The 25,403-nt window shown below is 42.1% G+C and overlaps 1 protein-coding gene across 2 annotated transcripts in view; it reads left to right on the forward strand.

Annotated features, from left to right (window-relative positions):
- LOC117464869 (tetraspanin-18B-like) overlaps nt 1-25,065 on the forward strand; it is a 39,639-nt gene extending 14,574 nt beyond the window's left edge. For both annotated transcript variants that reach the window (XM_034107601.2, XM_034107610.2), the window contains exons 3-9: nt 11,522-11,611; nt 17,010-17,204; nt 18,043-18,117; nt 21,654-21,752; nt 21,839-22,006; nt 22,256-22,339; nt 23,113-25,065. In XM_034107601.2, the coding sequence (XP_033963492.1) occupies nt 11,522-11,611; nt 17,010-17,204; nt 18,043-18,117; nt 21,654-21,752; nt 21,839-22,006; nt 22,256-22,339; nt 23,113-23,160 (759 nt within the window). In that variant the 3' untranslated portion in view covers nt 23,161-25,065. The remainder of the gene's footprint in view (nt 1-11,521; nt 11,612-17,009; nt 17,205-18,042; nt 18,118-21,653; nt 21,753-21,838; nt 22,007-22,255; nt 22,340-23,112) is intronic.
- Nucleotides 25,066-25,403: the final 338 nt, after the last annotated feature.

Genomic DNA, 25,403 nt, shown 5'->3' on the forward strand with positions numbered 1-25,403 from the left:
GGGGGGCAGGAGCTCCAACAAGGCGTGTAGGACAGAGAGTGAATACATAATATACAGAGATGCAGTATGAGAAACCGATGTGATTTTGGAACATTGAACAATGTAAACCTATTCTAGTAGACCTCAACAATGGAATTATGATCAGTAGAAATGGCCAAGACATGAGACCTTTAAGAAAAGCAGCTGTCAAATAAAAAATGGTAAAAGGTAAAAATAAAATGTTCCATTTCCCTTGTAATGGAGTAGATACAAAGTAGGATAAGATTTGAAATAATCAAGTACAGTAAAAGTACCTACAAATCTTACTTGGGATGAAGTATTTGAGTAAATGTACCAGCACTTCTCACTGCTGCCATTTTGACTTTTAAAAGTATTATTAAAGTGGCATTAGACCATCAGAGAAGAGGATGACGGCATCTTTCTGTTCCTCACGTCAACCTTAATAACAGCTCAGAACTAACAGACTGGAAAAGCAGAACACAGTGTTCTTACTAAAACATGATATGTTTGCCAATAGTGAGTCAAGTAGTACTTTAGGTATGTGTTAAATAATTAAACACATTTCAAACTCTTTTTTTAGGTTACAATGTGCACTCGGCACACATCATTACATAATTGTCACCTCAATTCAACTTTGAGAAGAACATCACGTTCACTTAGCAAAACAAATTAAAATGCTTCTGAGTAAAAGAAGATTTTAAACTCTTTTTGGTATATGAGGTGTACGCAATATTTTGGGTAACATCACAGCCTTATTGGTATGTTACAAAGCTCTGCTGCAGATATAACACTACATGTGTGAGGTTCATGTTATTCTTATCGAAAATGCTACTTTCCATTTATAATCAATAACCTTCTTTTGAGAGAGGCCGCAGACCAATACTGGGTCTTGAATGATTTCAAATGGTCAGAAAATGGACTGCTCCTGGTGCTGAAATGGAACAGAACTTAGCCAGATCAATGCTGCATTGGCCCAAGTTTACCCTGATAAAAAGAAGACTCTAACATTCAGACTCGTCCTGAGATACTTTCTGCTTCAAGGATGAGCACACCTGAAAAGAGTTGTCCTTGTACTAAACAATGTGCCTCCTTTGACGTTTTATCTATCGCCATCATCAGCTTGTAATTTCAATTTGTTCGGTTATATGGTTTTTGAAAAGTACTTACAAAACTTGACATATACATACATCAGCCAAAACGTAGATTAGATGTATTTCTAAATTGCTAATGTTAGCATGATAGCATCATACCCGCTAAACATTAGCATGCTAACTTGTTGATGTTAGCATTTAGCTTTACCCACCACTTTCCTCAAAACTTGACAGAGATGTTAGCTTTGCTGTACTTTTTATTACAGATTAGATTCATTTGTAAACCCCTCTTGTGATTGGCTGATTTCTGTCACGTCACAGTCACGTGGAGCTACACTGATGCAGAAGTGGGCGTGGTTAAATCTCAATTGGGTTGGAAAAATGATACACGCAAACTGGACTGATTTTTAATCAGTCTCTAAACAACACACGTAACATTCTCTTCTTAGAAAGACTAATTAAAGAAACCCTAAATGAGTTATTGCATTAATTAAAGAAACAAATGAGAGAGAAGCTATCCTGAACCTGAAGTCATGACTTTTTTTATACATAAAAATGTAGCCCAAAAGTGGGGCTTCAACCCTCTATTAGTAGTGGGTGCTTTAAATTGCTTCCATGGCATTAACTTCTGCGCTGCAGCTAATAGGGGAAGAAGTGGGACTTTATTGACCTAATCTGTCTGGAGAGCCTCATTGAAGTAGTTTATTACTTTTTCACTAATTAAAATGAAATTGCTGGTGACCCCTTGAGAGCTTAATTTCTTCTCTCTTCTCCACTTCTATACTTCAACATCTGTTAAGCATTCAGAGCAGGAACAGACCCATCCAACCTCCACTTTTTATGTTTTCTTCATCCATTGCTTTTATTTGTTATGCATCTCAGGATCTTTACAAAATCAAAGTGGGTGAAATTAGAAGATCCTTTGATGTTTCGCCTGCCTGGCTGTATTTATGGCTATAAGGCACAATGGCAGTCCCTCAATGAGAAAAGGCTGTTCACGTGACAGCTTTTCACAACAGGTAGCTTTCAGCAAGGTTATATGAGTGGTAGTCATTGCCTCTTTAGAAACACTCCCATTAGGCTTACTTTGTCCAACTTTTATTTTCTTTAGTACCTTCATTCCGTTACTTCAAAACTGAAAAAAATATTAAAATCCTTCATTCAATTTGCAGAATTTGAACTAAACTAAGAGTTTCGAGGAGCCAATACGATTCTTGAGTTATACCAGCACAATTAAAAACGTTTTTTATTACAACTTTATTAATGCTATTTGAGTCTTAAGCCGACAGGTACAAACGTGTTACAACGTCCCAAAATATTTCCAATAGAAGCCTGTTTATCATGCCTCAGGCTCGAAAATGACATTCTCAGAACAAATGACCATATCTTTCCTTCTAAAAGGGTTAAATTAATAATCTTTTTTCTCAAAGCAAGGTTACACCTGTGAGTTGGATGTAGAAGTGTCAGAATCAATATAGATGTTTTTATTTTAAAGTAAATTCAGATTGAACACAGTAAGAAAATGTAAATTATTGTGTCCGTCCAAAAAAAACAATTACTTATAGTGAAAACCGCCCTTGAATGATGGTAAGGTAGACTAAAAGCTTTAGGAATCCAAACTACAACATATAATAAGTACCCTGTATCAAGATTGATGCAAAATAAGTGAAATTTGACCTTTTTAGACAGATGTAGCACAAAAAAACGCACTTCTGGGGTCATTTGGGTGGATTTGACCTATCTCTGGCCCCCCTTGGTCGATGTTGATGATTGACATCTCTTTCTAACCGTCAGAGCCAATAGCCGCGTTCACACTGCGGTACTTTTCCCACAAAGGTTCATGCGAACTTAGTTCATGCGAACTCTTTAGTTCGCATGAACTAAGTACAGATCGCGTTCACACCAGAAAAAGTCCCTGGGGGTGGATTAGGCAAATGAAGCCGCTGACGTCAATTCTTCTTCTTCTGCTTTGGGTTTACTGGCAGGCCGCAAACCACTTCACGGCGTATACTGCCGCCCAAAGTCCCCGGCCGGAAGTCCCCGGAGTTGGGGACTGGCTTCAGTAGAAGCTGCTGGGAGTCCCAGCAGCTTCTACTGAAGCCTTCCGAGTAAATCGCCAGAACGCCGACACCTCCTCATCTCCACCGCTCCCATGTTTTATTTTGTGTTGCCATAAGTTAGTCTCTCTGCGTTTCTGCGCTGGGCTAATGCTAATGCTAATAATGCTAATGTGAGGATAATAAAATGGCGGCTTCACAAAACTTTTTGGGAGTTCTACGGGGCGTGGTTTGCAATTCGCCCAGCCAATCAGGAATATAGCTCTTTTCTCACAAAAGAGCCGCTCGAAAGTCCCTGCTCTCTAGCAGGGACTTTCGAGGGGGTAAAAAGGTTCGCATGAACTACTTTTAGTACCGGCGCTTTTTGGTGTGAACGCGATCATGAACTAAGTTCGCATGAACCTTTGTGGGAAAAGTACCGCAGTGTGAACGCGGCTAATGGAATCGAGGGGAACTCCAACATACACACACACACGTTACCAAATAAGGAGTGAGAGTGACGCATAGCCAAAACCGGAAGCTGCGATAACTCTGGTGGCTACCATTAGCAGCTAACTTTTACTCTTCGATTTTTACATAAAAATGGAATTATGGATTATAAATAATTTTTTCAAAACTACAGAAACATTATCAACCTATGGATTAACCGATTCAGCCGCGTTTTTTCTCGTTTTAATGCCATTGAACACGTCTTTTGATCAGATTGACAGCTACGGTGAGACGATCTCCCGTAAAAGCTCCGTAAAGGTACGTGTTGTGATGTCTGTGTTTGCTTCCCCTGTCAAGAGTTCGGATCACTCAGTGATGATACTATATACCTAAATAATCTGTGGAACCTCAGCTTTAATCGGATATCTTGTATGTGCAGCTATACGATAAGTAATAAGGGTATCATTTATCTTGAGTTCTGTGCCAAAGTGCGTTAGCATTTTTCGCACAGGGGTCATTTAGATGCTTCTTATGAGACTTGTGTTTTGTTTTGGTAAAACGTCAGGTAGCTGAGATTCTTCCCGTTAATCTGGTATAACACATTAATAGGTTCTTAAATAATAAGATGGCCTGACACAGTGTCGTGAGAAAAAAAAGGACCCGCCGAGGGGGTCCTTGGGGCTTAACAGGTTAACAAATCCCATAAAAAGAAAATTAGATTATAAAGTAACCCTTGGAACTCATCAAAATCACCATAATCCATTGAGATATTTAGCAGTTATTTAAAAAGGCAAAGAAATTGAACACATAGATGAGACTCCCACATCTTTGAGTATCAACCACACCGATACACCTGAGATGTATCAACATCAATACACTCCTCCAGTCTCATTACGGATGTAGGGATGCAGAAAGAGTAATTCCTCTGGGTTTATACCTGTCCGCGTTCACTGCTGCAATGCTCTGATGGATGAAGGCAATCGAGAGAAAACGCACTTCTGTACACGCTGCACTTCCTGCAAGCCTCTCCTGCTCTGTGATTTATTGGACCGGAGCGTCCTGTCACTTGTGGGTAATCTGTGCAGAAACAGGTCCACAGTTTGGCTGTGGGAAGCTTCAGGATTCACACTGGGATCCAGTTTCACTGCCGCTTTATGCTGACTCTGCAGTGCTCAACACTCTGACTAGTGGTTTTGTTATAAATGCTTATTAAGCTGTCACAAGCAATGAATGTAACTGGATGTAAAACATTTTCATTTTAAGTAAAATAATAATACTTTTTTTTTTTACATCTCTCCTTCTTGAGGAATTATTTGGCTTTATACTCAAATTTGGAAGAAGCAATGTCTCCTTGTGAAACCTTGTCAAATTTAGACTAATCCTTAGAGGCTTATACTACCAAGGATTTTATAGGGAATTCATGCTGCTAACAGCACGGACAGTACAAACAACAGCAACAGTGCTGACGAAGCTAACTGTGCTTTCCTGAGGGAAAACTGAAAGGCAGCCACTATTTTTCCGTAACCTTTGTATGTGCAGACATTTGGGCCATAAGATAGCCTTCACAGAGAATCTCCTTTACAACACAAAAAGGGAGAGTGAAAACATAGCAATATGTCAATGTTGCTAAAATAATACCCCGAACGTGTCATTTAGATCCTTAAAAGCTCGCATAACATAGTGGAACATTTAGCAGCTAAAGAGACAGATCTTTATATTAGGAGTACGCACTCAGGCAGGCAAACAGACACAAACACACACCAGATGCTCAAGCTGCCTTCACATGGCAGGTAGAATGGCTCTGCACTGACTGTGCGGTTGTTTTCCTATGGAGATAGTTGATCATTCCTACGAAAGTTGCTCAATGACGCAAGAAAACAAAATGCAGAGACTTCTGATTATAAAAATACCCGCATCATCGATGTATCTAGGCTCATAGATAATGCAAACTTGCGTTTTCATAAGCTCCGCCCCCAATCCGTTGTTATGACTGGTCTCCACTTAGTCAAATGAGTTGAACAACTCGGGATTCGTCTCTTAGTTTTATAACTTTTAGGGTCTAATGAAGTGTTCAAACTGGGTAGTTTATTAAGCTCAAAATAAATGATATGCTGATTTACGCTAAGGACTTCTCTTTTCCAATGTAAGTCAGTGGGAAGAATTGTTTTTGGGCCCAATGACATCACGAACTGACACATCAATTGTAGTACCACTGTTTGACCACTTCCAGCATTTGCTTCAATTTCCAGCTCACTTTGTTGGTTGGTTACCTAGCGTCACATACCGCTGGAAATTGTTAAATTATTTTAACTTTAACCTCAATTACCGCTGACTTAAAAAAAACAAGTGCAACTAATAAGATGACAGCTGTATGAAGCGCCACAGTCAAGCAGGGGATGTAACTATAGAAAGAGAACTTAACAGGCTGTCTCTCCGCAAGGTTCTGCGTCTTGCCTCACGATGAGCAAAGAGCAAAGAAATATCTTGTCAAGACAGATAATAACATATGTTTACATCTGCGTATCAAGCCGTCCCAGTGTGAGCTGATCAAACTGAACACCTGAAGGATCTCCAGTGTTGGCCCACAGGAAACCCCGGCAGGATTATTGAGCCAAACCGCGGCAATTCTCCATGACTGCAGAGAGGAGAGGGAATTATTTGTGGCCAATCTCTGTCTGGCTGCGTGAAATTACCCAGCTGCCCCAAGACCTGTTTTTGAAAGGAGCCGCAGCTGCTAAATGGGACCTGAACACCACTCTGAGCTGCTGTGAACGTAGGTGTGTCTTTGTGTGAGGTACACACTTAAACTGAAGGTAGAGGAAAGAGTAGGACCTGCATTTTCTGTAACAGGATCCTCCAGTAAGCTGCAAACATGTTTGATTGTTCAGCCTAAAGACAGTTGGTCTGGTGGCTCAGCACTTACCCACCAGTATAGAAACACAGATTGATCTCCCTGCTGCAAAACATTCAAACACACTTCATCTGATAGAGTTGCAAGTAACAAATAAATGGAGTATTGGTCAACAAAAATATGATTCAAATTTCTGAAGGTAAAATACTGCTTTGCTCTTTGCTTGGATTATAAATATATAATTCATAATTGCAGACAACAAGTTCAAAGTAATGCATTGTTGTTATTACATAAGCAATACTGGAAGAACTGTTCAATCAATCAAAGTTGATTTAAATAGCCCAATATCACGCATTTTACATTTATCTGAGGGGGACTTTACAGATTGTACAGAATACATATGACACCCTCTTTCCTTACAACCGACAGGGAAAAACACCCAACGAAACCCCACAGTTAACGGGGGGAAATGGAAGAAACCTTGGAGAGAGCAACAGAGGAGGGAAGTTGTGTTTGAATTAAACAGATCATTTACAATATAGTCCAAATGCTTGAAAAATCAAGTGTCTATTTAAAGTTGAAGATGAAGATGGATGTCAACAATCTGGGTGCCAAACTGTTGTTTTCTTCATATAAGGACTGTCCCAATTCCAACGTTTCAACAGAAACAGAAGCCTGAATAGTTTTTAGCCATTTTTCTAGTGCATCTAGTTTTGCATTCTACATTGAGATAAAGAAAAAACACATTACTAACAGTGTTTAATTTCTAAAAGAGCTGTTTCAATTATAACGGTGAATATAATTGTAGTAATGTATTATTTATGATAAATTAAATCATGATTACTTGTAACCGTGATAGCTGTTTTTAGCATTTAGGGACCCCTGGTGCTTTAATCAAGATGTCTGTTTGTGATTATGGCAGCAGTTTTATGATTGCAGTAAATGGGACTGTAATCAGGTTTTCTTTGACACTGCCATAACACTTGTTGTTATATTTCGACAGCTCTTTGTTTCTTCTTGTTGTTTCTTCTTACAACCGCAGTCTTCCTTTGTTCATTTCACAATCACAGATCAATCAGCGTAATTGTAATCCTTGCGTAATTGTGCCGACATGAGTGATTTACATAGAAGTGTTAATACAGCGGAGTGCATGTGCAGGCAAATTCCTTATTTAAGCCAAAGAGGCAGCAATTGCTCAGAGTGCACTGGCTGACACAAAACCTGCGTTTTAATTGCAGTGAAAGCCAAGCTACCGCCATTTCGCTCCATTAAAGTAAAAGCTCAACACAGCGGTCAAATAAGCAGTAAATACACATTTACACGGCCGAGAGCTCACCGCAGTCAGACACTGAGCAATTACTGGAGTTGTTACACAGGACACCTGAAATCCACCAACAAATAAGGCCATCTTACAGATCTCACTTTCAAACCTCTCTTTTTCCCTGCAATCTTTGGTCCTTTCAATTGTGAATTTTGAAGAAGACAAGCATGCTTAATTTCCAGTTACAATGGAAGTAATACAGAATGTATTGCTCAAACACTAGGATAATGTAGACAATAGTAAAAGAGCAAAACAGGGTAGACCATTCGACAAATAGATATTACCTTGAAACTTCCCCAGTTTATTACATAACTTTTTTTGTACTACATGTTTTCTAAAATGTTATGTTTAGACATGCAAATTAGGCATTAGCTAATGCTCACTTTGTTTCTAATTTAGAAGAAATCTACAAACGCAAAGAGACAAAGTTAGTGAAAGAACATGTTTATTTTGGACTTTTAGACCACTAGTCTAAAAAAGACAATTTAGTGTGAGATGAGCCGTAGAATCGGAGCAGCAAGAGCGTTATCACAAACGCTTTCTGCATCGTTGGGATTAAGAGAGAGCCGAGCTGAGAAGGCAATGCTCTCAATGTATCGGTCATCTTCGTTCCTACTCTCCCCCTATGGTGGTGAAGGATGGGTCATGACCGAAAGAACGAGATAGCGGTTACAAGCGGCTTACATAGGTTTCCTCTGGAGAGTGGCTGGCATCTCCCTTGGAGATAAGCTGAGAAGTTCAGTCAACTGGGAGAGATTTGGAGTAGAGCCCCTGCTCATTTGTGTAGAAAGGAGACAGTTGAGCTGGTTCGGACACCTAGTCATGATGCCTCCTGGCCACCTTCTTAGAAAGGTGTTCCAGGTACTCCCAGCTGGGAGGAGACTGAGGGGCTGACCCAGGACCAGCTGGAGGGATAATATCTCCATGGGAACACCTTGGCATCTCCCAGTCAGAGCTGTTTGATGTGGCCAGGGAAAGGGAAGTTTGGGACCCTCTGCAGGCACTGCTTCCAACGCGACCGACTCCAGATAAGCAGTGGACAATGGATAGATGGATAGTCTAAATGCAGAATTGATATATAAAAAAAAAAAAGAATAACCCAAAATGTCAGAGTTGACCAGTGCATAGAACATTTTCACCAAAACGGCTCACCTCTAAATTGAACAACCAAATCTGTTCTTTGTAACTTCTTTCTATAACAACACATTGAAAGGTTTCAGATACTTATGTGCCGTCCATGACCTGCTAGATATTACTGCGGTAAAAATAAAAAGACTTTGTCAGTTATAGAGGAAGTTGGCTATAGGCAATGTCAATAGAATGTAAACTGATGTCTTGAGGGCCAAATGAATAACAATTCATCCTGAGTGAAACACAAACATCTGCATCCAATTTCATTCTTAAGAAACAAATGTAAACCTCATGGTTGCGCTACAAAGAGTCAGGCATACATGGACGTTCGCGCGAGTACTTCAATACGTAAAATATTCAGTGTGAAGTGGATAAAACGATCACAGGCTGTGACTTTTAGCGAGGCTCAAACACATCAGTGAGCCACACTGTTGCACCTAGTGACTTGTTCCTTCATTACCATAACATGTAAACATACTGCAGTGAAACATTAGAGCGGTTTTAGGAAAATACTACAAACTTTGAGTTGTTTTTGTAGATTTACATCTTCAGTAGGAACAAATGAGGATGGAGCGGACTGACAAAGTCTTCAAGGTCCTCACCTATAAGCTTCTTCATTTACAAGACTGATCGCTAAGAGTGTGTTACATCTTACTGTGTGTCCTTTCCAAAGAATCCTTTTCCCTTCAATTAATAGGGTTGGAAATAGTCGGTCAACATAAACAGCTATTGCCAACATGGACGGAATAAAAAGTGATCACCTGTCTCTAAATACTAACCATAGTAGACACAACGTTTGATGTGATTACATCTGAAATAAGGCCCTTAAAAGGACCTTTCACAGTAGTCTTGCTCTTGATTTAATTTGATATTAAAGAAAACTCTCTGTCCTCTTTGATATGACAGGTGGCTGCATGTTTTGTCTGGTAAACACCATCAGGGACCATAAGTGCACAGTTGGTCCTCTTCACACCCCCACCGATGGACCCACTTACAGCAACATGTCCTCCTCAGTAGCAGCCAACGTCCCTCCATGTGTCAAACCAAGCCACAGAGACAGGCTGGCAGTGTCACGTCCTCTGACGAAAACTGTTACTGACAAAGTGTCACCTTCCTCCGTCCTGCTTCTCATGTTTGCTCATATCGACTGCAGATAAGACACAGAGTGTTCAGGAGCTTTATGCAACATGCTGCATAGTTACATTTACAGTATGCATGCTGCAAGACAAATCATATTTTTTTAACTTTGCGACAAATAGGTATTCATGTTGTCATGTAAGAAATTTCCCTCATCTTTACGCCTTCAAATTAACAGAAAAATATATTCTTGATTCCTGCTGAATTAACGTTTAGCATTTAAGATTCTTATATTACTAGGGCTGCAACAACTTATTAATTTACAATATTCATATATTTTTTATATTTCTATATTCATTGATTAAATGTTGTCCACAAACTGCCATAAATCTCTGAAAAAAGCTCAATAAAATATCCAATATAACATGTTTAGATTGTTCTTTTGACTAAGTTAATCATTCACGTAAAACGGGTCTGCGTTGACGTGTTGCTCGAGTAGTCGTAAGTGCTACCGTCGGCGTTGCACACCGCTCTAAATTGTTGCCTAGCGTTGCGCTCAAATAGTTTCAACTTTGACCTTGTTTACTGCTTATCTTTTGACGCCTACCAATCAGATCACAGCTGCAAGGTAGCTGCAAGGTAGCAGGTAAGGTAACGATAGAATTCAAACTGAACTATATTTTTCAACCGCAAGGCCCTGCTCCAAAGAGAGAGTTGCGTATCATGTGATGCTTTAAGATTTGGGATTTTGGGCTGGAACAACTTATTATTTTACATAATCAATTTCTGTGCTTATATTTCTGGATTTATCGGTTAAATGCTTGGTCCAGGACATTGTGAAATAAACTCAATAAAATATCCCAGATCTTAATGTAACATTGCTTATTTTTGTTTCACAACAGTCCAACACCAAAAAGATATTACATTTACAGAGCTATAGACATAAAAAATACACAACTTTAGGAAGCTGATTCATAATCAAGGTATCAGGGGATTAATTGTTGCATCACTGATAACAGTATTTTTTTAATCACTCGTACATAATTGAAACCTGCCTTAATACATTTGTTGGTCACTTGGGGGGCGGTGAAACAAGAAATAAACACAGTTACATATTGTCACGTTTTATTATTTTTTTATAATATAATGTTAAAGCAAATGGTTGCTTATTTTCCCATTCAGCAGTAAAAGATAAACAATATAATTATTTTGTTGTTTTTGTCCACCTGATGATATGTCCAGAATGTACTCTCTTTTAGCTCTTTTATTGTCTCCACAAACCCTAAAGAAAATCAAAAGTGTCTCATGCTGCTAAATAAACACTGTGTGTGTGTGTGTGTGTGTGTGTGTGTGTGTGTGTGTGTGTGTGTGTGTGTGTGTGTGTGTGTGTGTGTGTGTGTGTGTGTGTGTGTGTGTGTGTGTGTGTGTGTGTGTGTGTGTGTGTGTGTGTGTGTGTGTGTGTGTGTGTGTGTGTGTGTGTGTGTGTGTGTGTGTGTGTGTGTGTGTGTGTGTGTGTGTGTGTGTGTGTGTGTGTGTGTGTGTGTGTGTGTGTGTGTGTGTGCAGGGGGAGGTCTCAGCCCGAGGCTCAGCCATGGAGGGGGACTGCCTCAGCTGTATGAAGTACCTCATGTTCATCTTCAACTTCTTCATCTTTGTGAGTTCAACACTCTTTGTGCTCTCTCCTTCTGTGCTTTAACATCAGAATAAAATCAGAAAACAATCCTGTACAATTATAATCATGTCTTTGATATGTTTTGCAATATAGCTTTATGCTAATGAATGTTTTAAAATGCAGCATCTTTCCTTGTTGTTGTTGTTGTAAGATGCATTTTTGTTGTTTAAAATTGTAACTATAAGCTTTCAAGTCAAGTCTGAATATTCCCTTATTTAATTAACTGACAGCAGAAGATATTCATGTTGTGAACATTTTAGCAGTGAGTGAATGCTGAGATCATTACGTCTCTTTTAAATCTCTTGTGCTTTTTACTGACAAGATGTCATGTATAAATTACTTTGATTCATTATATATGAATAGAGTATATCTGTAAAGGAAAATGGGGGGTTACGTATTGTAACCCTAGTCCTATAAGCACAGGCGGAGCCCTCTACTGGACTCTATGGGTACTACTCTCATCAATGATACGCAAGCGTTCACACACTGAAGTTGTATAAACGTAGCCGGCCAATCAGGGCGAGTCTACCTGAATGTGCGCGCAGGCTCACAGTATATAAGGCACAGCTACACCTCCTGACTCATCCTACACCCTCTTTAGCGAGCGGCATAGGGAAGACAGGGCCCCTAGGTAGAGGGCTCCGCCTGTGCTTATAGAACTAGGGTTACACGGCGTAACCCCCCGTTCTATCTCACACAGGCTCCGCCCTCTACTGGACTCTATGGGTACAGTGGGTGGAGCCCTGATGAATAAATGCCCTGTCGCCCCACACATCGACCCACCACACTGCCCCTGACCGGCCTTAACAGCCATCACACCCCAACTTCCTATCACCCGGTTGTGACCGTGGAGAAGTCGGCCCGCAGCTTAGTTGGCTGGGTAGAGCCTAATTGGTCTGAATAAGCCCATAGCTCCACCCTGCAGGTGCCAGCGCAAGTGATTACACACTGCGCACCACGTTTCCCAGGTCCCTAAGGAGCATGGGGAAACGTAAGTGTATTATGTCCCAGGGGGTCAGATACAGCTTACCGACCCAACGCCCCCCTCTTTTCACCAGTCCTGTGTTGCCACAGCAAGCACAGACGATGAGAAGGAGCCAGACATGTCCAAGAGATATGTCTATGCCGTATGAACGGGCTTGGCGTAGACCAAGACGCCACCGTACATATGTCCTCCACACTCACGCCGTCGAACAAGGCTGTTGACACAGCCACACCACGTGTAGAGTGTGCACGGACCCCAGTGGCCTCAACGGTTCTGTAACCAAAGCCTCGAGCACCAATATCAGTTATTATTGCGGGGTGGAGACATGCACCACTGGGCGCTGTCTCCTGATCCCCTGCAAAAAATGCTTCTTCTTTCTTCTAAAGACTGGTCTGCCGCCAAATCCCTCATGACAGGACGAGATGGCTGCTGCATACACCTTGACTGTGGCATGAGCAAGCCCCTTGTCCACCATTAGCTGTAGATAGGATAGAATAGAGCCCAATGTACCGGACAGAGGCTCTAGACTCCTTTCCTCGCACCAACGTTCAGTCTGCCTGAAGCAGGGGCGTCTGTCTGTTCTCTGACAGAGTGGCACATAGCCTGCCATCCTTCTCGATGGGTCGTACACCTCTCTCTCGATGGGGGCGTACACCTCGCACTCGATGGGGGCTGCATCGAGCAAAATCCCCTGATACCCCACCTGCTGGTGAGGTATGGGACTGCTCTTCTTCCAATTGACCGCAAACCCCCAACTTGGTTAGGTGTAAGATCAATTGGGCTGTGTGAAACATCTGCCCATTCCCTGGACCTGGCCATGACTAAAATAAAACCCTCATGCCATGGTCGCGTAGTGGCTAAAGCGCTGTGGCCACACATTTGCTGAACGTGCGTGGGGACAGGGAGTAGCCGAACGGTAGTCTGTTGTACTCGTAGGCTATCCCCTGGAAGGCAAAACGCAAATACTTCCTGTGTTTTGTCTTTCTAGCAATTTCGACATGAAAGTAACCGTCCTTCAAGTCGATGGTTGTGAACCAATCGCCCGGCTGCACCAGTTCCAGTAACTGCAGGAATCCCAACCACTTCGTCAGGCTATGGTGGATCCCGCTCTTGCTGCCTGGATAGTCTGAATTACCTTGTCAGACAGTCCACCCCTTCTCAGCCTGTCCCTCTCAGGAGCCAAGCCTGGAGAGGTCGGCCCCCGAGTGGGTAACGCCCCTATTGCACCCGCCTCCTGAGACAGCGCCCCCAGAACTGAGGAACTGTCCAGGGCTGGCCCACCATCACTTGTGCCGAGTGGCGACCTAAGGCTACCATAATGACCGACAACTGTTCTTGTCTCACCCTCTCCAGGAGTGGGGGAATGAGACGCAGCGGTGGAAAGGCATAGAGCAAATATCTTGGCCATGGCTCGTGTGCAAACGTGTCCACCCCCAAGGGTGGATTGTCCTGCCGAGCCAGGGAGAACCACCATTCGTCTGGCAGGGGCCCGCCTCTTGACATGAGGCCAGCCCCACTGTTCTCCAGTCCCGGAATGTGGGGGGCCTTTAGAGATAAAAGCATTCTCTGAGGCCCACAACCACAGGTTCTCTGCTGCGCTCAACAAGGCGGCGGGGCTGACTCCGTCCTGCCTGTTGATGTAAGCCACTGTGGTGCGGTTGTCGCTCCTCACCAGCACATGTTTGCCCTGTAGTAAGGGTTTGAAGTGCTGTAAGACCAGTATTACTGCCTGTAGCTCGAGAAGGTTGATGTGCCGGGTCTCTGTCAGAGACCAGCCACCACCTATAGCTGTCTCTAGGCAGGTCCCTCCCCTTCAGCAAATGCTTTGGGGACCCCCAGTATCGGAGGTTGCCCTCTACTGAAACGACGTCTTGTCGATGGTCACCAGACGTCGTTTATGCCTCTTGGGATCTAAACGAAGGCTGGCAAACCATCTCTATAGGCGACGCATGTGCAGTAGCCCCAGCGGTACCACTTGGTGAGCAGCCGCCATGAGACCCAAAGTCTGCATGATGGTAAGGGCTGTCACCGTTGCCCCCCGTCACAGTCTGAAAACTGCCGAAGCAGGAACGTCCATCTGTTCTCTGACAGAGTGGCACGTAGCCTGCCCTCTTTCTCGATGGGGATGTACGTACACCTCTCCCTCGATTGGGGCGTACACCTCACTCTCAATGGGGGCGTACACTGAACATGCGTGGGGACAGGGAGTAGCCAAACGGTAGTCTGTTGTACTCGTAGGCTATCCCCTGGAAGGCACAACGCAAATACTTCCTGTGTTTTGGAACAATTTCGACATGAAAGTAAGCGTCCTTCAGGTCGATGGTTGTGAACCAATCACCCGGCTGCACCAGTTCCAGTAACTGTTTAACATGTGGAACTTTTTGCAGCCCTGAATGGAGGAGGGATGCTGCAGAACTGGAGTGAGTAACCCAGTCCCAGTGTCCTGTCCACCCATTTTGTCAGTACACAGTAGAGCTTCCATTCCCCATAACACTGTGTTAGGGGACATGCAAGCAGCTGTGGAGCCGCAGCTAAGAGGCTGTGGTACTCTCTGGTGGCCCTCTCCGCCAACAAAGTTCTTGAACGCACCACGACCACTCTCGCGGGGCCGCGCGCCTTCGTATTAATGCTATGTTTCACATTAACGGTGAAATGTATTAATCTGAGCTATTATACCAGGCGAGGTGTATTTTCTGACAACAACATGCCGGCTATAGCGTCCCTGACAGCACTTTCTGAAGTTTCTGATTACACTCACGTGCACGCGCCCACCTGCTGCTTCCTTTACTGGAGTTACAGCGGGGGCGGCGAGTGTGGGACAGTGTTCTCTCCTCTGAGGATGAGCAAGAAGCAGCATGCTGCGACTTCTCCTCATCCACGTGACCGAGAAAATCGATCCAAAGAGCGGCCTTTTTTTGGAAAGTGCCACGCGGCCGCGTGATCCCACTGTGGCCAGGGACATCACACGGCAAGCAGCGGTGGCCATAACGTGGACCAGGATATTAATTTGGCCGATGCTGCTGCCAAATAATCGCTCTGATCCGGTGAGGTGGGGGCATCTTGCGGAAGAGCAATCAGCGAGACGCCCAACACACCAGTGTTATTTGCAGCCGCCCTGTCACGCGGGCAGATGTGTTGCCAGGCTCTCATCGAGGGGGGGGCACGCCGGGATATGAGGTCTCCGTGCGGCCCCGCACCCTCAGAATACCTACCTTTCATGCCACCGGAGCTCTCGCTTTCAGTGGCCGTTGCCACGACGCCTCCACACACTGCCAGATATCTAGCAACGGGGGCGAGACGAAAGCCGTTCGGGCCGGACCGTAACCGGCTTACGACCGTAACCGCTTACCGGGCAGACATGTGCGGTGGACTTCCGCGGATTCCGGACCCGGAAGTGTCAGACACCGATGAGGCGAAGTCATCTTCTTCCTCCTCAGCAAACAGAGCCATAACCCGCACGGCTGGGATAGCGAACGTTGGTGGCGCCGCCTCGGCCATATCCTGGTCTCCCACGCCCACCACCTCGAGCTCGTCTTCGGCGTGGTCTGGTCCCAGGCACTCGAACCAGAGCTGGTGGGGATCGGCGCCCGCTATTAAGCTGGGCATGAGGGACAGGCCCGGGTTTCTTGCAGTGGCGACTTTACTTGTTTCGAATGCTTTTCTCAGGTGTTGTCCAACTCGCTGAAGAGAAAAGGATGACAGTCAGGATGTGTAGTTGTGCCTTATATACTGTGAGCCTGCGCGCGCATTCAGGTAGGCTCGCCCTGATTGGCCGGCTACGTTTATACAACTTCAGTGTGTGAACGCTTGCGTATCATTGATGAGAGTAGTACCCATAGAGTCCAGTAGAGGGCGGAGCCTGTGTGAGATAGAACTGCAGTCTATCACAACAGGGGCTACATTTTGTAGCTCTGGCCAATGGGTCAACAAACACAAGCTTTAGAAGATCAGACTTTACCAGCAGTCTAATCGAGCTAACTTTAAAGTAAAATCAAATATAATATTTTTTTTACCCAAAATCACAGTTTACAGGACACAACTTCGTCCTTCCAATGGCCATATATATTTTTACAGTGGTCAACATCCCTCCATTGTGCCAGAATTGCAATTTGATTTATTGTTTTAGTTGTGTTATATTTTATTTATTTAGAATATCTTTATATTTCAACTCCAATTTTTGAATATTCTAAAGAATTCAAAGTTAATTGTTCTTTTAAATCATGTTTTTGCATTATTTTCCTATTATATTTTCATTACATTAGTGTCATCAAATGGTCATTAATTACATATCTCTATTGAAAACATTTCTGGCACCATATATTTTACAACAAAATAAGTTATTGTGACAGGGGAAAGTTGTCTTAATAAGAGAACATTGAGCCCTCTCTCTCCCAGCTGGGGGGCTCCTTCCTGCTGGGTGTGGGTGTCTGGGTGTTGGTGGACCCGATGGGCTTCAGGGAGATCGTGGCGGCCAACCCGGTGCTGTTCACCGGGGTCTACGTCATCTTGGCCATGGGCAGTATGCTGTTCCTGCTGGGCTTCCTGGGCTGCTGCGGAGCCATCAGGGAGAACAAGTGTCTGCTGATGTTTGTGAGTGTGCTGCAGCGTCACCTGTCTCACATCTTCTGAACACAGGGACATATTTGCTTTAGTGTTACAGCAAGAACAAATAAAATCCTGTGGGATTATTTCAGTAAAAGTAAAACCGGGTTAAGTACATTTTAAATTTAGAATAATGCTGTAAAGTACTTTTACTATTGATTGACGCATTACCTTGGAGAACTCTAATCACGTAGTAAAGCAGAGGTTATTATTTTAATTATTTGGATCTATTTTACCTTAAGGCTAGTATCCAATAAGCACATAATGTATTTACACTCATATGTTCTAGAAAGAACACATACACTCACAAATACAGATGATGTATTTTTTTTACAAGTAAATTAAAGAAATCTGGTATCTCTAGTCCCAGAATAATATACTAATAACTCTTAGAAGCCTTTTCTGTTTATTTCTTACAGCAGTTTTGTTCTAATTAAAATGTAGTGCTGCGATTTCATATTTGCCTTAAAAAAGTGGTAAAAATGCTACAAAACAAGTCCGGAGCACAAAGTTATGTAATAGCAGAGTGAAATAATACAAGTGCGCCATCTAGAGGAATGTAGTGATGCATGTCTACAAAAAGTACAAGATACTTTATACGATCCTTTTTTTTATTCAGCTATTACTTCACCAGACAAATTCATTATGGACAAACTATTATTCACACTCAGTACACTTTATGTTTTCTGTCCAAAATATTCATGTCTTGAGTCATAACTAGGCATTTGACATTCTTTACAGAGTATCACTATGATTATTGGAATATCTTTGTATTAAAAATACGTTGCCGAGACTACACTAATTATTTCTTCTTCACTGTTTTCAGTTCTTCATGCTCATCCTCTTCATCTTCCTGGCCGAGCTGGCGGCTGCCATCCTGGCGTTCCTCTTCAGGGAGCATGTGAGTACTGTCTCAACGGAGCTAAAAGTTCAAAATCACTTTAATTGTCCCTAGGGAAATTGATCTTGGACATAAAGTCTGCTAAATAAAATAAAACATATCATTAAACAGATGTGGAGTGCATCACGCTGTTAATTGCCAACATAAAGTGCATTCATCTACACTCCTCATTCACACCGTCCTTATGTCCAGGGTTTAGTTTTACTTTTACTTCTTCTTTTCCTGCATTTAACCTGAACCCTTTAGCATCTACCTGATGGTTACAGTTTGTATTCTGTATACAAGACAATGGAGGGGTCTGCTATTTTTTTACGAGCTCTCTAGTTATATATATGAATTTTAAAACATCTTTAAAAACAAATACTGTAAAATGATCCGTCAAGTTGCACTATGGGTATGGAAGCTGGGGAAGTCAGAGGCCTCCTTACTTAACAGCTGGTGGTAAAAAGATGTATGGATGTCACCACACACAGTCTGTTGTCTATCAGTGTAGCAGATGTTCGATCAGGTGCAGTCATCATGTAAAGTCGGTGTGGTTGTAGAAGTTTGACCTGCACCCTCAAAGACAGATACAGAAATTGATGTCATGCAGACAGCTGCAGCTACATGGATGCAGTTTGAGCTTCAACCCTGTTCACACTTTCTTTTTCCTTTTTAAGAAGCGTCAAGTTGTGGACATGTTAAGTGTAGCCCAGAAGCTAATTAAAGTTCATAGAGAATCGTGAAGCTATAAGAACCATGAGGATCAGATTATCTTTTGTTTTATATCCTACTTGAGTTGGCGTAACTATCAGTGGCGTTTTTCTGTTTCCCCTGGGAGGCAAAGCAAAGTTGAACTTTCTCCGTGTTGACCTTTGACCCTTGAGTCTCCCTGGGTGGTGCCAGGATGTTATTCCAAGCTTTAAATCACAAAGAGTGGCAGCTCCCGTGCTTAGTCTGCATGTGTGAACACTGAACAGAGACATGGGAGGCACATGAATATCTATTGCAGATGTTATCCTTTGTTTGAAGCAGTACTATGTCGTTTCTCTAATGTTTGGCTATGTTGTAACGTTGTGTTTTTAACAGACCGACAATCGTACCTTAAGAGTTGATCAGAGGCGGAAGAAGTACTTAGATCTTTCACTTAAGTAAAAATAGCATTGCTATATATATATATATAAAATACTCTGCCATAAGGAAAATCCCTGCATTCAAGTCAATCAATCAATGTTTATTTATATAGCCCAATATCACAAATGATACATTTGTCTCAGTGGTCTTCACAGTGTGTACAGAATATCAGTATGACAATACGACACCCTCTGTCCTTAGACCCTCACATCGTACAAGGAAAAACTTCCAAAGAAAACCCACTTTAAAGGGAAAAATGGGAGAAACCTCAGGGAGAGCAACAGAGGAGGGATCCCTCTCCCAGGACGGACAGACGTGCAATAGATGCCGTGTGTAAATTGAAAAGATAATACATTTGCAACATAGGTAGTCCAAATGTTTGGAAATGCATGTGTGTATAATAGGAAGATGAATCCACGAGGATATCCATCCAGGACCTATGATCCAGGACCACAGCCACGACTCAAGATCCAGCGCTCGCGATCCAGGACACAGGACCGCAGGATCATCCATGACTCCGGATCCCAGCGTATATAGACACCAAAAAGAAAGACATTTGGGGAAGCTGGGTTAATCGGAACATGAGTGTACACGGGTATAGACAGAGAGAAGGAAGAAGTAAGATGTCCCCCGACAAACTAAGCCTATATCAGCAAAACTAGGGGCTGAATCTAATCAGCCCTAACTATAAGCTTTATCAAAAAGGAAGGTCTTAAGCGCACTCTTAAAACGGATAGGGTGTCTGCCGCCCGAACACAAACTGGAAGCTGATTCCACAAATGTGGAGCTTGATAAGAAAAGGCTCTGGCTCCCATTGTACTTTTAAAGATTCTAGGAACAACCAACAACCCTGCATTCTTGGAACGCAATGCCCTAGTAGGACAGTAGGGTATAATGAGTTCTTTAAGGTAAGATGGCGCCTGCCCATTAAGGGCTTTGTAGGCGAGAAGAAGAATTTTAAATTCTATCCTGTGTTCTATAGGGAGCCAGTGTAAGGCAGCCAGAACAGGAGTAATGTGGTCCCTTTTCCTAACTCTGGTTAGTACACGAGCCGCAGCATTTTGAATCAGCTGAAGCAACTTGATTGACTTCTTGGTACTCCCTGATAATAAAGAGTTACAATAATCCAGCCTAGAAGTAACAAATGCATGGACTAGTTTCTCTGCATCGTTTTGAGGCAAGATATGCCTGATTTTTGCAATGTTACGTAGATGGAAGTAGGCGGTCCTTGAAATTGATTTTATGTGGGCGTTAAAGGATAAATCCTGATCAAATATAACACCAAGATTCCTTACAGTCTCACTGGAGGCCAAATTAATGCCATCCATAGTTAGTATGTCTTTAGATAATTTGTTTCGTAGATTCTTCGGGCCAAGTACAATAACTTCAGTTTTGGTCGTGTTTAACATCAAAAAGTTTAAGGTCATCCACGTTTTTAAGTCCTTAAGGCAGTCTTGAATTTTATTTAGATGATTAATTTCATCAGGCAAGTAAAGTACAAGCATAAGCATTAAAATATGCTTTAAGTACTAAAACGTAGAATCATTTCCCAATCATAGACATTATATCATTGATTATAATTATTGATGCATTAATATGTGCATTCATTTAATGTTGCTCCTTCTAAAGGTGGAGCTGATGCTTATTCCATTGATGCACTTATTTATATTTTGCATCAATAATCTGAATTGGCCAATGAACTTAAGTTATCAGACAAATGTAGGGGAGTAAGAAGCACAGTATTTTTCTCTGGGCTTGGAGCCGTAGGGTTGCCGGTTCAAGTCCCCTGCCGTGGTTCCCTTGAGCAATGCACATGTCGCCCCCCCACTTCCCATTGCTCCCCGGGGCTGTACAATAGCTGCCCACTGCTCCTAGTACTAGGATGGGTAAAAAGCAGAGACTACATTTCAATGTGTGTGCTTTGTGCTCTGCATGTGTGACCATTAAAGAGGGTTTCACCCCACCCATTCCCTATTTACAGTGCAGTACATTTAGGCTACCTAAAATGAACTTAAGAGGCCCAATTATGTAACTTAAAGAGGCCCAATTTCCTTTTCCGCTAGTGTGTTGTATAGTTTTTGAGCATGTAAATTATCTGTATCTGTCTTTGAGAGGCTAATATTCCCAAGTTCCCTCCATTTCTCTCCCACTCCCACCTGCCTGGAACACCTCCATTGGACTCCTTTGTTTTCTTCAGTAACATAGTGACATCACTATGTAACACTTTCGCTCCTATATGCTAGCGCACCAACACATTGTACGTGAGATTTCCAACTCATCTCTAAGAGGTTGACCAATCACAACAGAGCCGGCCAACTAACCAATCAGAGCAGACTAGGCTCTGGTTTCAGACAGAGTTTGAGTAAATGTCCTGAGTTACTTTCCAGGTTTTTAAACTATTCTGTGTTCGTGTCTACTTCCAGTTGACGAGAGAGTATTTCAGCAGGGAGCTGAAACGTCACTACCAAGGTCACAACAACACTGATGTCCTCACATCCACCTGGAACGCCATCATGACCACGGTGAAGCATTGATTCGACACTCACCTCCTCTTTTCACCCTCCTCTCCACCTTTAATCGACCCCTCCCTTCATGTGTCTGTGTACAGTTCGACTGCTGTGGTGTGAGTGGCCCAGAGGACTTCGACGAGAGCCTCTTCAGGCTCCTCAGCCCCACTAAAATGGTCCCAGAGGCCTGTTGCCAGGGGAACAGTTACCCCGGAGACGTCAGTATGGAGCAGTGTGTGAGCGGCAGCATGGTGTTCAGACACAACAAGGTCATATGCAGATTTATTTATTCAGTTAATAAATATTCCTGAAATCAATATTTGATGAGTTTTAGTATTGATATTTAAAAAAAAAAGTCTATAAACACTATATTGTTTGATAATTCAACAAGTATTTTAATTCTAACCCGTTATTCCAGTTAAACGGACACATCACCATATGGCTGTCTTAGATAAATATAAAAAAAATGTCATACCCAGGCAGTTTTCTTCATATCGCTGTATGTTTCATCCATGCAGGGCTGTTACTCTGCCGTGGTGGACTACTTTGAGATGTACATTTACACCGCAGGAGCTCTGGCCATCGTGGTGCTGACTATTGAAGTATGTTCCGTTTCCTCATTTCCTTATTTTTTAAAACACTGACTAATGTTTATCGCATTTCTTTTTATGCCAGGGATTTAGGTTAACAATAATTACGCTTAGGTTTTCAACAGAAACAATACATCTAAAACTGCCACTTTCCACACCAAAGAAATCCGATCAATTCCTTTTAATAAACATACTTTCCTTACAGGTTATCTTTTAGGATGCTGATTTCATGCATCATTTTATGAATGATTTGTGTTGATTCTATTTAAAGCAAGCTTTTATTCAAATTTAAATTAAAAAGGGTTTGTTTGTGTGTGTGTGTGTGTGTGTGTGTGTGTGTGTGTGTGTGTGTGTGTGTGTGTGTGTGTGTGTGTGTGTGTGTGTGTGTGTGTGTGCATATTAAACAAGAGTAGTACAGTTGTCGACATTTGCAAATGTGCTACAATGGCCCAAAACATTTCCTTTAGGAACGTGCTGCACTTTCATGAACTCTGCAAATATAAAAACACAAATGTGCCAAAACACATGCAAATGAAGAATAACTCACCAAAACATTTCCTTTACGGGGACACTAAAAAGAGATGCACACAGCTGGGGCCGGAGCACTTATTATTGTAGTTGACACTATTATTGCAAAATCTGCTGTAAGATAATTTAGTCATTTCAAATATACATATCTTTGCAGAGAATTGACCCAGTTCACTGCAAAGTACAGCACAGTATAACATATAACACTGCAACCATGTCATACAGGGGAATGACAGTTGTTTCTTTACTCTCTGCAGCTCTTCGCCATGGTGTTTGCGATGTGTTTGTTCCGAGGCATCCAGTAAGCGCTGCATCATCACCAGCCAGTGGAATGGCACAAGCAGAAGGAAAACTGAAACTGTAAAATATGACATGCATTTGTACAGTGATGGTTTATGTGTCTCATTGGTTTTGTACTTCACAGTAGCAGCAGCAGGGTGGTAAGGTCCTTCTTTGGGCACAAAAGACACACACAAGAAGTAACAACACTAAGCACTGTCTTGTTCTGAAGTAAAGGTTTACCACTGGTGCTAAGTGGGCTAACTGAACTATGGATGGTCACTTCAGTCCAATCTGTGTGCCCAACTTTAACCTCCAGTCGGCCGTGATGATGGATAATGCGGATCCGGGCGAGTCTGCACAGCACAGTTCGGGTACACTCAGCACATCTTAACTTCCCTTAGAACACTCAAAGCTGTCAGCACAAGAACAAAAATGTGAATCAACAATTAAAATCAGAACACGTCAGGCCTCATGCAAGATTATGATTGTATTCTCATTATGAACCTCTTTTTATGTTTGCTTAAGTGCACACATTTGTTGTTCAAACTTGATGAATGCAACCTCTTGTGGCCTCTCGGGCCACCTGTTAACTCACAAACACATCATGGCTGAAACACAGTGGAGATCTAAGTCTGTTTTTTTAAAGAAATCAGCAGGCCAAAAAAGTAACATTAGTATCTCTCAGTATTTGAATATATTAATACAGGAGTAGAACCATACTTTGACAGAAATACAGGGGAAACGCTCTGAATTGAAAATGCTAAAAAACATTTGGTTAAAGATTGTGTTGTTACAGGCTGCCATTTAGCTGAGTGGCCAGTAGGTAGAGTCCTTTGTCCAGTACACAGGTTAGAATCTGCCTCGACCAACTTTCAGGCAATGTCCTCCCCTCTGATTCACACCTTTACCACGATATCTCTTAAAAAAGGCACTCTGGCCCAAAAAAGAAAAGAAAGATACAAGTCTCTGCTTTGCACAGGTATTAAGTTCTGTAGTATAGTATGCTTTTATCACAGTAGTGTGTTGTGGAGTCTGATAAGCCTTCAGTCTTTTCAATGTGGAACTCAAATGTCTCACTGATACCTGAAGAAACACACTCCCACCAATGCAGCCCTTTGATTTGTTTGTTTTTAAAAAAATAAAAAATCTCGGTCAATTGGCACAATGCTAAGTTTTGTTTTACTAATTTATTTTCTATTATAGTAACATTCAAGCTGTACATATCATATTGAGATAATACGATTATTTTATTCATTTAGTTTTATGATGTCTTGAAAACATGAACAACATAATGCAAAGAAAGAGAGAAATAACTAACAAAGCAAGCTGAACAAAACAAACCAAACTGGTCTACAAAATAAGTAAGGTAAATCAGACAGTTACGGTATATAAATAAAATACCATATGAATACAACATAAATGTATTATTGGCATTTAGATTTTTAAGTCAAACAGGTGTTTCTCCCCTGTAGAAAACTGAGTATTTTTATACATACTCAGTCATTTTGTATGTGTTAAAATTCTGTCTTCGCACACGAGGTTCTTGCACGAGGCCTGAAGTGAACAACTTTCATAAACCATTGATCAGTTTCCGTTCACCGTCAATAATTGTCCAAATGTTTGTTTACAAGAGTTTGTACATAAGTATTAAGATGAGTCGTATTTAAGATGGTGGAGAACCTGTAAATAAACTTCACAACGAGACTGAATGTGTGTGAGTGCATGTATGTGTGTGTGTATTTGTACATATACCTCAGTGGGCCTGTGGCAGTGTACAGTGTGTTCTCCTTTTTGTGCACAGTGTGATAATGTTATTGTGGTCAGTAGTTCTATACAATGGAAGTTTAGCTAAGACAGTATTTTACTGTGAGTGTGTTTGAAAACAAAAAGTCTATTTGTGTAAATGGCACTGAATGATATTAAACAGATTTCTGTGATTTGAGCGATGTGATGTTGCGTTTATCCTTTATACACAAACACAACTCGCAAGATCATTTATTTAGTGGCAAATACCGTGTCATGGAACACGATGATGTCATTGCTCCAACTGGCATGCTCAGAGCAGCAGACTTCAGATAGCAGTGTGCTAACAGTCCAGCCGTGAAGACATCTACGGGACAGTTTTGAGATTTCTTCAAATGCCGTTGCCATGGCAACACAATGCTCGCCTTGAAACACGGTTTTCTCATAACTTCAGTGAACATACTCTCAAACAGCCCAGAACTTCACAGGTTTGGTAACGATGCAGCCATCAACGCATCTAAGT

The sequence above is a fragment of the Pseudochaenichthys georgianus genome, chromosome 3, assembly GCF_902827115.2.
Source record: "Pseudochaenichthys georgianus chromosome 3, fPseGeo1.2, whole genome shotgun sequence".
Classification (NCBI taxonomy): Eukaryota; Metazoa; Chordata; class Actinopteri; order Perciformes; family Channichthyidae; genus Pseudochaenichthys; species Pseudochaenichthys georgianus.